Below are 15853 nucleotides of genomic sequence, written 5' to 3'. Positions count from 1 at the left end.
GTGGAATCCTTATATAGCTCCATCCCACACATGAAGGGCATTGACAATATCAAAGCCATTTTGGAACAAGAGCCCCAGTCCTCAAACCTCTATATTGATTTCGTCTCAAATGTACTCAGAATGGTACTGACCAAAAATATTTTCCTATTTAATGGCATTATTTATCAACAGATAAAAGGGACAGCTATGGGGACTTCGTGTGCCCCGTCCTACGCCAACCGTTACCTGGGGACTTGGGAGAATCAAATCCTAAAAGCGCCACATTTACGGAAATATTCTGAGTCAATATCATGCTGGAAAAGGTACATCGACGACGTACTAATTGTCTGGACAGGGTCTGCCAAGGATTTTGAAGATTTTGTCAAAATTCTGAATATAAACGACTTTGATTTAAGATTTACCAGTGAGCTAGGTGGTAATATAATTAACTTCCTGGATATCACTATCAAAATAAAGGAAGGGGGAGTGGTGCAAACAACTTTGTTCAAGAAACAAACAGCTACAAATAGCTTTTTGAACTGGACTAGTTACCACCCACAGCCACTCAAGGCTGGCATCCCAATAGGCCAGTATCTCCGATTAAGACGTAACTGTTCGTCCACAGAGGACTTTAAAATCAAAGCCTGGGAACTAAGGAGAGCTTTTAAGGAAAAGGGATACCCGAATAGGGTCCTACGTAGGGCCTATACCAGAGCCATTAAGACTGATCGCGACACACTCCTCACTGACGAGAATGCACAATCAGGAGACAAAAAACTGATTTGATGCATCGCCGCATACGACGCTGGGTGGGACTATATGATGGACTCTCTTAAGCGATATTGGCCGATCCTTAAGTCGGATCCACACCTGAAACAAGTAATTACTTCTTTCCCCTCAGTAACGGCAAGAAGGGGAAGAAATTTTCGAGATACTCTGGTTCAGAGTCACCTGGCACCCAGGAAAAGAGGCATCAATAACTATCTACCGAAAGGCTCGTTTAAATGCGGGCATTGTAGCGCATGTGAATTTATGGAATGAAAGTCCAAGGAATTCACTGACAGTAACAATACAGATGTTTTCCCTGTCCGATCATTTTTTGACTGCAGAACAGAGGGCGTGATTTACTTACTAACCTGTTCGTGCGGTATCAAATATGTGGGGAAAACATTTAGAGCATTTAAACTGCGGATCAGGGAACATGTTAACTCAGTTAGGAGACCGTTAGAAACTCCCATATCCCGTCACCTTAAAATACACCATCAAAATTCCTCTAAAAAATTGAGGTTTATGGGAATTGAGCATATCCCTCAGACTCAGAGAAAAGGTGACTGGGATACGAAACTGAAACAACGTGAGTCCTACTGGATCTATAGACTGAAGACCCTTTCCCCCGCTGGACTAAACGAGGGCTTCTCATTTACTGCTTTTTTATGATCACTCTTTTAGATGTAATATATAGTTAGGGACATCCCTAACAAGTCCTATGCATATAGTAAGTAGGCAGGACACTTGTATACAGTCACTGTTCAAGTAAATGTATATATTACCCTCTGCATGCTTTGCTTACTGAGGACTCTAGTGTGAGATTTAATATAGGGACCATAAATTTGACAGTTCCTGTATGTATTTTTCTAAATCTACTAGGTTCACCTGTCATGCTGCAAAACAGGGAGAATAATAGAGACGTATGTAATTCTTAATATTCCTTCACAGCAGGCTCCATTATACTCCCATCACTAGGGTTCTCGTTTATATGTTTTCTGTTTATGTTGGGAACACTCATTTTTACACGGCTATGTGTTATAAGGATCCTCTTTAATGACGTCCTAGTAATGGTATAAGTACTACTAGGATGCTGTGGCAATTGGACCATTAACCCTGGCTTGTTCAGCCATAGGTAGGTTTGATGGACTTGTCACCTTGCGACCTACCCGTCTATGTACCAAATTCCCCGTCAGAGTATTATGACGGGTCGTTCTGGACACGTATAATATGGGAGGTCTTACTAAGTATGACAGTCCGCGTCACCAGAGGATCCTTTAGGGGATCAGATTTAAGACTGCATACTGTATGGGAGGCTTTACTCTGAAAGATAACGGCGTCACTGATTGACGCGATTAAGCCACTCCCCCCAAGTGCAGCAGTACGCTCCCACGTGGGTATCACCCAATTGAACCGTAATAGCCTGCGGTCACATGGTCCAAGCAGCAACACAATCATAAACTGGGTTGGCTGCTCTGTGACCAATCAATGAACCGCAAGAGACGGCGGGGTGAACACACGTTGGATACACACCGGTAAACTGTTACAGACTAATTGTTACAATCCAAACACACAAACACTGCTTGGTGCTAAATACATAAAAATAAAAACACTGCTCAGTGCTAAAGACATTAAAAATGGGCAGGTGTTTTTTTTTTTACATTTTTAAGGGGGGGTGGGAGGGGCCAAATATAGGATCCGTCCCGGGTGCCAAATTCTCCAGGTACGCCCCTGCCCACCAATATTCTAAATAGAGAATATCATGTGACCTGCATGTGTTTGTACCTTGCTATGTCAGAGCACTAATTGGCTATATAAGAGGAGATCAGATATTCTACACTGCAACAGGTTCAAGCTGAAGTCAAAATAAACCAAAACAAAGATATCTACATCACTAGTTTAAAGGGAAACTGTAGTGCCAGGAAAAAAACAGTAGTTTTCCTGGCACTGTAGCTCCCTATAGTGCCCACCTCCCCCACCCCTGCAGTGCTGTGAAACCACAATATGTCTCATATGTAACATTCTTATATTAGACAAAGGCAAAACTTAAAAGGCATTTATTATGAATAAAAAGAACAGTACACACAAATACAAACCATGTTACAAATTACATACACCAACAGACAGAACATTTTAAAAAGTTAACACAAAACCCTAATACATATAAAACACCAGTATCTATAAATACAAAAAAACTAAAATAATGTAACACCGTAATGATAAAAAGTCTAAAGTGGGAATTGGTAAGTATAGCGCTCACAAACAACTATTGATAGAAGGAAATATAATCATGCACCAGGAAAATCTTCACTCTTCTCAGATTTCCAAGTAGCAAAACCCCATATAAAACAAAGCAAAAATGGGACACAGAGTAGATCTTTACATATAAAATACCTCTATGTATTGGCTTGCACTCACAAGATTTAAAAGAATAACAGCTTATCACCAATCTCCACTTGAAACTCCCATCAAAATGATGTCCAGAAGGTGAAGTATCATTTCAAGCAGCATACAATATATGACTTAAAATCTGTGTAGCTCAGACTTATGCACAGATTGGAGCTACACAGACTTTAACTCTTTTCCCCTGAAGAAGTCCAGAGTATGGATGAAACAAAATTGCTGTACATCAAGAAGATGTAAACACTGCTTCCCATAAACATTTCACCTCATAAAAATTATGAAAAGTTTACCAATACTGATCTGGACATGTATCTAAAATAACAAAATATGAAAAGAGACCATAGGGTAATATTGTTACAAACAAATATAAAGAGCCATTTATAACTGGTCAAACTCACATATTACTGAGTCACTTAAAAAAGCTGACTCAAACTTAAACGTAGCGGAGATAAACTTTGTAACCCAGGACTTCTGTAACGGTCTGAATGAATCCTTCTGGATGCAATCAATGCAATCAATCCAGGATACAGGAACAAATTAACACTTCTTTATTGATATAAATGAAGTAAAAAACAATTACAGAATAATGTCCTTAAAATATACCACAACGCGTTTCGGCAATAGTGCCTTTCTCAAGTGGTGCTGTCCGTCCATCTCCGCTGTTCCTGTCTGTATACAGGAAATTTTGGCGCCCTTCGTTGAAATTTCTACGTCTTCCGGTTTCGTCATCCGACGTCTTCATTGCGTCTCTTGCGACATGACATCACTCCGGCGACGTTTCCCGGAAGTATTGCAGGCGCCATTTTTAATTCAATTTCTTCTGTTGATATTTTCTCTATACTCTTTTTTTTCTAAGGAGGTTTATGTCTTTGCACTTTATTAATTATAAGAACCTGGCAAATACTGGCATTTGGACTTATATCGGACTTTTTAAAATGTCGCCAGCAATACTTCCGGGAAACGTCGCTGGAGTGATGTCATGTCGCAAGAGACGCAATGAAGACGTCGGATGACGAAAGATGACGAAAACGGAAACTGGAAGACATAGAAATTTCAACGAAGGGCGCCAAAATTTCCTGTATAAAGAGAGGCATACGGAGATGGACGGACAGCACCACTTGAGAAAGGCACTATTGCCGAAACGCATCGTGGTATATTTTAAGGACATTATTCTGTAATTGTTTTTTTATTTCATTTATATCAATAAAGAAGTGTTCATTTGTTCCTGTATCCTGGATTGATTACATCGATTACATCCAGAAGGATTCATTCAGACCGTTAAGTTTGAGTCCGCTTTTTTAAGTGACTCAGTAATATGTGAGTTTGACCAGTTATAAATGGCTTTTTATATTTGTTTGTAACAATATTACCCTATGGTCTCTTTTTATATTTTGTTATTTTAGATACATGTCCAGATCAGTATTGGTAAACTTTTCATAATTTTTATTGCGTGCTCTCACCATTCTTTTGATTTGCACTTTGTATATTCTTGTGTGTTAGAGTGATTCACACTAGGTGATAGTAGCACCATAATAGTTTCTGCACTTTTTCCTAACTTCCATTTTTATCTGACAATTCACCTCATAAGACTATTATGGCACATCTACTGAATAGCCATTCCATGCATCCACTACACATATCAATGACTGACAATATCCACTGGGCATGACACATACCTACCAAGTATACCGGATCCCTCAAAATCTTCTTGAATTCGGGCTCCTATCCCACTATCCTAGATTTGTTCCTGGGTGTCCAGATTTTCCACCCCCATGCTTACAGTAATGAGTATACAATATCACAAAGCTTTACAGGATAAAATCTATGCTGTGCGCATTGGGTACTTGTATCAGAGTTCCACAGTAAATTGGGTCACAAAGCATTGTGTGTGAGTGTGTGTATATTGCAGAGCTCTGCATTATTACTACTCAAAGTAGTTGAGTTTTTCCAAACAATGGGAGATAGTGAGGGTAGTGAGGTGCGCCCAACAAAAAAAAATGAGCATATTAGACTTTCAGAGGACATAAAGAATTACGCTGACTGCACAATTTTACAGGCAACGTTTCAGCAAATAAAGAAACATCCAAGCGCAATTACTAGAACCCAGTGTGTAGTGCTGATGGTACCAGGATTTCTCTGATGCCCACTGTAAGTAGTTTGGCGTTTTACACGAGACTATCTGTCTTAACAACTCCACTACTTCAGCTGGACAGCCGGACTCTTCCAATCGCAGGTAATATACAATTGCTACAACACGTTGTCTGGGTTATTGATAGGGTTAATTGTTGTTTGGCTGAATCATGCCACGAACAACCTTGTACATTGCAAGGATGTCACATACATAGTCTTGGCACATGACCATCTTAAAAAAAAAAATTCTAAGTTGACCCTACTACATTTATATCCTCCTATTCTAAGAAGTCTCCACTGAGTAATGCCCCCTAGATAAGTGACTTTTAAAGCAATAATTTGTTTCATGCCCATACCATGATATAAGCACAAGCTGTCTATTCTGTTCAGTTAATAGTTGTCAATATTTGATTGGTAAATAATGATACTCGCAGAGACTCCCCTTTATTGCGTGTCATTATAAAACCATTGTCCTTTTTTTCTGGAAAGAACTACAAGACCATGTAATTCTGGCATGTAATTCTGCTGATCACCAAGGACAGGAATATTTTCCAACAGTTATGGTCCTTTAATGCGAGGAGACCTAGTCCCCACTTGAAAATGCACCGTATTCCGACCACAAATGCACACAAAAAGCCCACCGAGAATAAATAAGACAAATTTAACAAGACAGAAAATCTACCTGACCCCTTCCTAAACAAATTTTTTTTATGCCCTATTCACAGCATAGAAATGTAAGGGCACAGAAGGGCAGACTCACAATGGAAAAAAATAAATATAAAAATCATAACGCAAAAGAGCATGTCAAATTAATATGTAAATTAGCATGCATTTGAATATTAAAAGGCAAACATTGCTAAGTTTTTTTTAACACCTCGCCCTATTGCAGCTATTTTATACATGTTGATATACCAGGTCTTGACAAATCCCATGGCGACCAGGAATTTAGTCCTGGTGCCTAGGATTTGTGACCCCGCTCAGTTTTGGCAGACAACGTTTATTCTGTGTGGTACTCCCATATCATGCTTGAATGATGCTTTTAAAGTTTTTAAATGGACCTACCTTTCCTTTCTGATGACCTAATTCACACTTCATATATCTGTGATATTTATTGCTGTGAGGCTGTGTGACAAACACCACAAGGTATCCCATTATTGTGTTAATGTGGAATTCTGCAATTCACGAACAACTCACAACCGCAGCACTTAGGCTAAAACAGCTGATCTGAAACAATTCCCCTAGTCAGCTATAGGGACAGCTTGGACAAGTTTCATTGCAGTGTGGCTCTATGAAACTCTCATACACATTGCTGTAAAGCGCTCTAATACACACGCCATAGATTGTATGGTCTTGTTACTGACAGGTGTATTCCTTAACCCCTTAAGGACCACACTTCTGGAATAAAAGGGAATCATGACATGTCATACATGTCATGTATCCTTAAGGGGTTAAACTCTGAATCATAGTGAATAAAAATTCCTATACCAAGGATAAAACAGTTGACCTGGAAAAAATTAGCGATTTTAGCCTAAATTTTGTTCAATTTTACTTTGCTAAAATTCAGAGTTTATAGGAGAGAGAGAGAGAGAGACAGAGAGAGAGACAGAGAGAGAGACAGAGAGAGAGACAGAGAGAGAGACAGAGAGAGAGACAGAGAGAGAGACAGAGAGAGAGACAGAGAGAGAGACAGAGAGAGAGACAGAGAGAGAGACAGAGAGAGAGACAGAGAGAGAGACAGAGAGAGAGACAGAGAGAGACAGAGAGAGACAGAGAGAGACAGAGAGAGACAGAGAGAGACAGAGAGAGACAGAGAGAGACAGAGAGAGACAGAGAGAGACAGAGAGAGACAGAGAGAGACAGAGAGAGACAGAGAGAGAGAGCGTTTTTCCACAGGAAAGCATTGGAAAACTAGTATTTATGCACGGCAAAATTGCCACACTGCACCAATCAAATGGTCTACGAGACCATCTGATCGAAAAAGCGGAGTTTAACACTGTTATTTTGGCAAAAGGAATTTTAACACTGCAGTGTAACATTACTGTTCCTGCAAAATAGCAATGTTTTCAGTTGCAGAGTTAAAACAGCACATGCATGGCACCCAGACCATCAGAACACTCACACATTCACTGTATTTTGTAGGTATTGGCCCCAGCAGTACCCTCATAATGTATGCATGTATAGGGGAGTGCATCCCTCCTGGAGAGATAGAAATATTATATATACACTCTTCTCCTATCTCCTCACAACAACTTGGAACACTGTGTATATATGGTAAACAACTTGCTTCAATGTAAGACCACAGGGTATATTAGCATAGAAGTTGTGGAGGAATAAATTCCCTATACTGCATTTCCCAGTTATTATTGTTATTGGTATTTATACAGTGCCAACTAATTCTGCAGAGCTTTACAATATTATGAAAGGGGGAAATTTACAATAAATGAGACAATTACAGTGACACAGGAACAATAGGTAGATGAGGGCCCAGCTCAAACGAGCGTACAGTTCTTTCTAGACTATTATTATGTTTTACTTTTATAAAATCAAAAATAGACAGCTTTGATGCAGATGTAGGTTACACGAACATACTGATGTATTAAGATACATTATGATAGTATGATGTGTTAACCTACTTTCTTTGTGTGATTGATATTTGTAACGGTGTCAACTCAAAATAAAGTATTAAAAAAAAAAATGAAATATATACACACACACTCACATTTATGTTGAGTATTTGAGTCTTCCAGTGAGACCTCTATTTTAACTTTTACTTAATGTTTGTCATTGTGGTTTTAAAAAGTGGTGTTTTTTTTTTTGTGTTGAAATTATACATTGTGAGGCATAAAAATATAGGACCGAGTTTTGTCTTGGTAATATAGTTACTTTATTTGGGGGGGGGGGGGGGGGAGGGTGTGCATTTGTGGTGGGAATAGGGAGCCTTTTTAAGTTGGGGCTAGGTCTCCTCACATTAAAGGGCCATAACCCAAACAAACAATGTGCTGTAGCAATAGTACATTTAGGCTTAGAAGCTTCCATCTCTCCAACCAAAGTAGCGGAGTTAAGAAACGGCAGACCCAAGGTAACAAGTCAAACCAGTTAAAATGATTTTACTACTTACAAAAACAGAAGGTGCCAAGGTGCCATAGCTACTACAGCGGAGCCTGGAGTAGTGGAGCCTGGAGTGTTTCTTTAAGGGGTGGATGAAAGATTTACAGTAGGTCCAATACAGTTTTGTTTAAGTTATGAATTGAGGTTGTATTTAATGGATGAATGATTTATGATGATTATTAGAAGGTTTTCAAATATTTATCTTGTAAGCCTCTCATAATAAAGCTAAAGCCCAATTAATACACATTTTGTTGATGTTTATTTAAAGATTATGTCGTTTGTTTTGCTGAATTGCCTGTGCAGTGTACATTGATTATTGTGGGATTAAGTCACTAAACAAGACAGAATAGAGGTGAGCAGAAAATGGAAGGTCAGAGTTTAAGAAAGAAACATGAATAAAATATATAAAAAAAAAAAAAATCCCATTTTTGATCCTATACAACTACAGTGCCCCAGTCTACCATAATGAATGATTTATCTATGTTTGGAAAGAAATATAAATAAATATTATGGACAACTCTGATGTGAAAATGTTACTGTGCTGTATGGGTACCTAAAGGCATCTTTAAACTGTGAGATTTTGCTAGATGGTTAAACTATTGACTGACACTTGAGACCTGAAGTGTAGGGATAAAAATAACTGGCCGAGCATGTGTGATAAACGCCAGACAGCTGAGTCACTTTTAAACCAGATTTGGGGTGCTTAAAATGCAGAAACTAAAAGCACTGATAAAGAAATAGCTTGCAAAATAAAGTTTAAAGAATAATAGTTTTATATATGACAACAAAATATGTATCTGCCAACCTTTTTTGCAGTTTTTAAAAGTGCTTTTATAGATTTACCTCAACATTTTAACCACGGAAAGTGTCAGGCCTTTGATTTTCCTATTGTAAATCGTAAAAGGAGAAAAATTTTAGATCAAAAATTGCCAAACCGGAAAACAAATTATTGTTTTATTGGCATAATGTTTGCAACTCCTTTGTCATTTGACATAAACTGCCAACCTTGCCACAACCTGAATAACACTTTTAAATTCAAATAAAAATAATAAAATTCAGCAATTATGTAAAAATAAACAACAAACAAGATACTTAATGTATAAACCTACCGGATTTATACTAGATAAATTTTTTTCTTGAACGATCATTTATATAGAAATATATGATCCCTCAATAAAAAAAATATATAAAAATTATGAAACAATTTCAGGACCAAAAGTCAATTAATCTCATTTTATAAATAAATAAAAAGCAGTGCAATGCCAAATACTAATCCAAAATCGTATGGTCTATACATTTTCTTCGAAATCATTTACTTTCTAGTCACCAAGGCCAGTCCAGCACTGTTCTGTGACTTCCTTGTCAGTTTTGGAATAAAAAAAAAAAGTTTTAAATAAAATAAAAAAATTTAAAAAAATCACCCACTCCATACATACAGGCTTTCTAAAACGAAGTATGTGCCTGTGACAGCATAACAAACACAGCCAGCTCCAGCTGTGACACCCCACTATGCTAGCACAAGGAGCCCCACACGACTGACTGGGTCTACTAGAAAAGTTACTATGTTTCAGTGCAGCAACCCACGTGGGAATCTAACCATAGAACACTCGGGACTGTTCAGAACCCCAGCAATTCGTTAATAAGAGCAGAACCAGTGCACCAGCTCCTCTAGCCCTTCACGTGTCTGTGATGACTCGGACGCCTGATTAAAACCAAGATGCATGCGAGGGGATCAGTACGGGGAGAGGGGGGCTGAGAGCACAAAGCAAGCTCACTCACAGGGGATTCATAGGAGAAAGCGCACTCCGTCTTGTAGACCCTGTTCCCTGACTTGGGTACCCTGATGGTGGGCATGTAAGGGACAAGCAGCTCTCCCAGATCTGCAGCCATCTTCACATTCCTGCTGCTCCCAAACAACGCTGCGGCTGCACCCTGCGGCCCAGGCAATACAGAGAAGGACGGATTGATGCTATTTTAATCCAATAGCAAATCTCACCAGCTCTGGGTCCTGCTGCTGAGAGGGAGAGAGACGGGGGAGAGGGAGGGTAACTGCTGTCAGTGCTCCTGGCTATTTATAGAAGCCAACTTTTATTTATATTTATAGGACTGCTCGCAGCCATGGCCAGTTGGTTATCATTGTAGACATGCGTGTTGCACACATCGCATCTGTTTCCTGTTGGGCTTTGTGGGTTAAAATGGGTTAAACCTGTGTAGACAGTTATACCACAGGTATACCTCTAAGGTGTCCCTAGTATCTACTTTTTCTTTTTTGTTTTCCAAGTAAACATTGGGTAAAAATGTAATCTACTGTATTATACCCCCCATATGGTAACTACACTGATTTCTGAGTGAGGAGAGAGTGTGTCTATATATATATATATATATATATATATATATATATATATATATATATATATATATATATACACACACACACTATATTATATTTTATTATAGTATTACATAATTATATATTTTATAAAACACCAACTAATTCAATAGGTGGACTAACAAACAAGTAGTTGCAACAAGACAAGTTGGACATACAGGAACAGAAGATGCTGAGTGCTTCTTTTCAAATGAGCCTACATTCTAATGGTTATACATAATGTGCCATTATTATATTCCCAATCTGTGATGTAAAGCTTTTACATTAACGTTTTCTAGGCACTTGAAGAAAAACTTGCAGGTAATTTTAATAAAGTAAAGCTTTAGGCTTTAATGGGATACTATAGTCACCAGAACCACTACAGTTCCATGTAGTGGTTCTGGTGTCTATAGCATGTCCATGCAGGCTTTTCAATGTAAAACACTGCCTTTTCAGAGTGTTTACATTGCTGCCTAGTAAGGCCTCTCTAGTGGCATCTCTATAAGAAGATGCTTATTGGTGCAGCAAAGTGTTTTGCTGTGCATGCACAATAGCCTCACAATGCTTTCAGATGGGAAACTATAGTATTGGCTGGGATCATCAAGATTGATGATCTCAGCTGTGGAGATGGGGTCACCTGCAGCGAGGGAGAAAAGGTGAGTAAAACTACATTTTTCACTGCAATCTGAAGGAGGTGGGGTGAAGGGGGAAAACACCCATACAGCCACTCCAGCACTATATTGTTAGGAATACATATTTATATTCCTAACAATATAGTGTTCCTTTAATTATTCCAGTAGCTGCTAATTTGTTTCTGGAGCATATCATTCCCTTTTGGTCGATTTAAATGTATTTTGAAGGGTTCATACAGGAGACTTGTCAGACTAACAGTTTAAGTAGGCTGCTGATTTTATTTTGCTGTCCCACTATAGGGACAGCTTACTGTAGTGGATAGAGTGCAGTGATTCGTTGGGGCTCACACCAAGTTTTTGTCAAGCTGTTAAGTGGTTTGACAATAACTGTGACTTTCCAGTGACAATAACTGTAATTCTAACACTTTACATCAATACAATGTATTATAATGTTATTTTAAGCTAAATTAAAAGTATAAAATAGTGAGAATAAAACAATTCCGTCTGTGTCCTCAACTATTTTTTTTAATAGCTAAAAGGCTATCTGTAGGCTATGATGTCAGCAACGCTGTCCTACAACCCCCCTCCCCTCACTGACCACATCTTCAGTTACACCTTGTAAAAGTGACCATCTTTATCCATTTCAAATGTTGGGAGCTATAGAGGTATGATGTCAGGATTTAAAGATGTCCTGTCATCTTTTATTAAAATCTCATTGCCTCCTGTGTAGAATATGCTATTCGAAACATTGTGTGTGTTAGTTTATTAGTGTTGTTGTCATAAGCTACCAAAAATAAGTCCCATATAAGCTTTCACAGGCAGGTTTATAAATCAGGCATAGGGAGTGATAAATCATTACCACCCCATATACAAAACAAAATGCCAATGCTCACTTCCTATTGGTAAACCTTTTAGCAAGGAAAGGAACATGATTGGTGGTGGGTGGCTTGGTGGCTGGAGCTTGTCGCTCAGTGTTTGTTCCAATCCTGCTAAATGGGTAACCCAGCACTCTCATTCATTGAGAAATGCCATATGTAGAGGGAAATATGGCAGTCATCTGCATAAGCCAGAGATGCGGACCACAAACTCCCTCACATGAGTAAGCAATGATAGTCCTGTAAAGGTAATATACTGACCTTTTGGCCAGTGCTCCTGCCTAATGGCAAATTCACCTTAGAGTAACGCCAGCCAGGGTCCCCTCATTGGACAGAGCAAGTGGGAAACCAGTTCCTTGGAGTCATAGGTTGGCTGACTCCACGTGAATGGGAACAGTAATCATCAGTCCTTTATACAGATATCCTGGATAATAAGCAGTGCCCTCTGGATGTCTTACCTTAAGTACATGGATCCACCAGCGTGTGGTAGTTCTGCCTCTGACTTATGTACAGCATCTATAATAGATAAAACAGCCAAAGCAGCAATTTTCATCAAATTGCATCTTCACAGATAGAAAACTGGAAGATACTGCCATTCTATAAGTGTCTGAAATGTCTCATTGAGAGCAAGGGACATGTTATTGGAAGTTCCCATGTTAAATGGAATGAGTACACCCAGATATTTTATTTTATTATGCAGGGCCAAATAGACAAGACACTTGTTCCTTCAAACCCCATTGGCTTCTTGATGGACTTCCAATGGCAATCATCAGGAAAAGGCTGGTACTGATCACGCTTTACCATCCTCTTCATATTGTACCAACATCTGCAGAAGCAGTACAGTGTTTACATGAATGAAGCAGGACATTGATAATCAATGCATCAATAGTGTGTAAACTTACTTTCTATAACCCCATGAATATTTTAAATAAAGGTGTTTACAGGCTAGCCAGTCAGCTTGAAAATCACTAATATAAAATTGTAGCAGATTGGTAGTGGTTATGGTGCTTGGAGTTTTCCTTTAAAGGGAATCTCCAGTGCCAGGAAAACAATCCGTTTTCCTGGCACTGCAGGATTCCTCTCCCTCCCACCGACCAATCCCCAGTTGCTGAAGGGGTGAAAACCCCTTCAGTGACTTACCTGAGGCAGCGACATGTCCCACGTCGCTGCCTGCTCCTCCCCCGCCGCTCCACCTTCTGCCTACGTCGGCCGGTGGACGAGACTGATCCTGCCCACCGGCCGAGGAGACCTAATGCGCATGCGCAGCAATGCCGCGCATGCGCATTAGCGCACCCCATAGGAAAGCAATGAAAATTATTTTCAATGCTTTCCTATGGGGAATTGAGCAATGCTGGAGGTCCTCACACAGTGTGAGGACGTCCAGCAACGCTCTAGCACAGAAAACCTGTGCTATAGAGCAGGAAGTTCCCTCTAGTGGCTGTCTAATAGACAGCCACTAGGGGAGGACTTAACCCTGCAAGGTAATTATTGCAGTTTATAAAAAACTGCAATAATTACACTTACAGGGTTAAGGGTAGTGGGAGTTGGCACCCAGACCACTCCAATGGGCAGAAGTGGTCTGGGTGCCTACAGTGTCCCTTTAAGGAACACTCAAAGTACTAAAATCAATATATTGAAATGTAATGGTTTTCTTTGGAAACATTTGTCTCAAACACTCCTCTAGTATCCTACAGCCCACTCTCCAATGGTCAGCAAATGATCAACTGTCTGCTTGTGAAGCACATACGTCACACCTCTCTACTGGGAATAGTCCCTGCTTTGTACTCATATCATTCTTACTCTTTTCCAAAAGTTCTATATTTCTTGTGTGTAATATAGTATATGTGTCTTTAACTATGGAAAATGATGCACACGCATTCGATCTTAGACTCAACAGATGTCCATCGTTAGCCACCTGTCTGCTATCCACACATTGTGTAGAACCCTGTCTTACTCTCTCTGGACTATATATAGAATAAAAAAAACTTTGCAACAGATGGTACCATGTTCAGTTTTGTGACGAGGTTTAAGTTTATCATAAATGCAGAACAATTAAATATGATAAGGAGCAGTAGCTTTTTTTTTTCATTTCACGAATTTGTAAATTTTAAGAAATAAAAACAAAATCAGTAACCCACATTTCCATTCACTCACAAAGTTGTAAAAATAAAAAAAATAATATTCATGAAAATAAAATGGTATGATAGTAAATGTGTATGTGTGTAAATTAAGGCGGCACTGTCACCACATCCCCTCTCCAAAGTGAGTATTTCATAGAGATATAATCTTATGCTGAAATTCCAACCCTGTCAAAAAAAATATACTGAGACAAAGTGAGGTCTACTTTATCGTGGTATTTTTCCTATTCTTGATAAAGGTTGACACAAGGCAGAGATATCGCTGTCAACCCTTGTCATTGGTTCCAGTAGATAAATTCTGTTCTATCTTTGGAGGATCCTGCAGCATCCTCCATACACCTCAATGTTTCACACTCGAACATGCACGAGTGCCTGGAACTGGAGAGGAGCAGAAGAAAAAGGATGGCGGTGCCCATTAAGGGACAGATTAAGGTAAGTAAATCTCACTTTTTCCTGCCTTCCATGGCCACCAGATCACCTTAAAGGAACACTCTAGTCACCTAAATTACTTTAGCTAAATAAAGCAGTTTTAGTGTATAGATCATTCCCCTGCAATTTCACTGCTCAATTCACTGTCATTTAGGAGTGAAATCACTTTGTTTCTGTTTATGCAGCCCTAGCCACACCTCCCCTGGCTATGATTGACAGAGCCTGCATGACAAAAAAAACTGGTTTCACTTTCAAACAGATGTAATTTACCTTAAATAATTGTATCTCAATCTCTAAATTGAACTTTAATCACATACATGAGGCTCTTGCAGGGTCTAGCAAGCTATTAACATAGCAGGGGATAAGAAAATCTTAATTAAACAGAACTTGCAATAAAGAAAGCCTAAATAGGGCTCTCTATACAGGAAGTGTTTATGGAAGGCTGTGCAAGTCACATGCAGGGAGGTGTGACTAGGGTTCATAAACAAAGGGATTTAACTCCTAAATGGCAGAGGATTGAGCAGTGAGGCTGCAGGGGCATGTTCTATACACCAAAACTGCTTCATTAAGCTAAAGTTGTTCAGGTGACTATAGTGTCCCTTTAATAAACGTAACTCTTATGTCCCTTGATACAGGTCAAAGAACACATGAATGTTTGCAGGTTGTAAATGTTACACGTTAGTTTTTATAAAACTGTTCAATTTTCAGTGATATGTGTTTGATGTAGTTAGTGCCACTTAATTTACAAAGTCACAGCATATGACTGGTCCTATTTCCCATCCCCCACCCCTTCCTTGTCTCCTTACGCATGACAACGACAAATAATTCTAAAGTAAGTTTTTTCTCCTTTATGTGTGAAGAGTGTATCCTCTTTTTATTTATTTTTTTTAACAAAAAAGTGCAGATTTCTATAGAAAATAGCACATTTATAAATTAACATTGTCACACACCCTGGCTGTTATTCAGGCAACTGATCCTGTTACTACCTGGTTGTTCAGCTTAGTGGAAGTAAACTCAAGAAGCATG

The 15853-nt window shown here is 39.0% G+C and overlaps 1 protein-coding gene across 1 annotated transcript in view; it reads right to left on the bottom strand.

Moving 5' to 3' along the window:
* The window catches only part of USP13 (ubiquitin specific peptidase 13), a 100132-nt gene extending 89720 nt beyond the window's left edge, over window positions 1-10412 (bottom strand). Inside the window, exon 1 of the mRNA XM_063442697.1 lies at window positions 10165-10412. Within this exon, the coding sequence (XP_063298767.1) occupies window positions 10165-10275 (111 nt within the window). The 5' untranslated portion in view covers window positions 10276-10412. The remainder of the gene's footprint in view (window positions 1-10164) is intronic.
* Window positions 10413-15853: the final 5441 nt, after the last annotated feature.

The sequence above is a fragment of the Pelobates fuscus genome, chromosome 2 (assembly GCF_036172605.1).
Source record: "Pelobates fuscus isolate aPelFus1 chromosome 2, aPelFus1.pri, whole genome shotgun sequence".
Lineage (NCBI taxonomy): Eukaryota > Metazoa > Chordata > Amphibia > Anura > Pelobatidae > Pelobates > Pelobates fuscus.
This window is presented reverse-complemented; position numbering and strand designations above follow the sequence as displayed.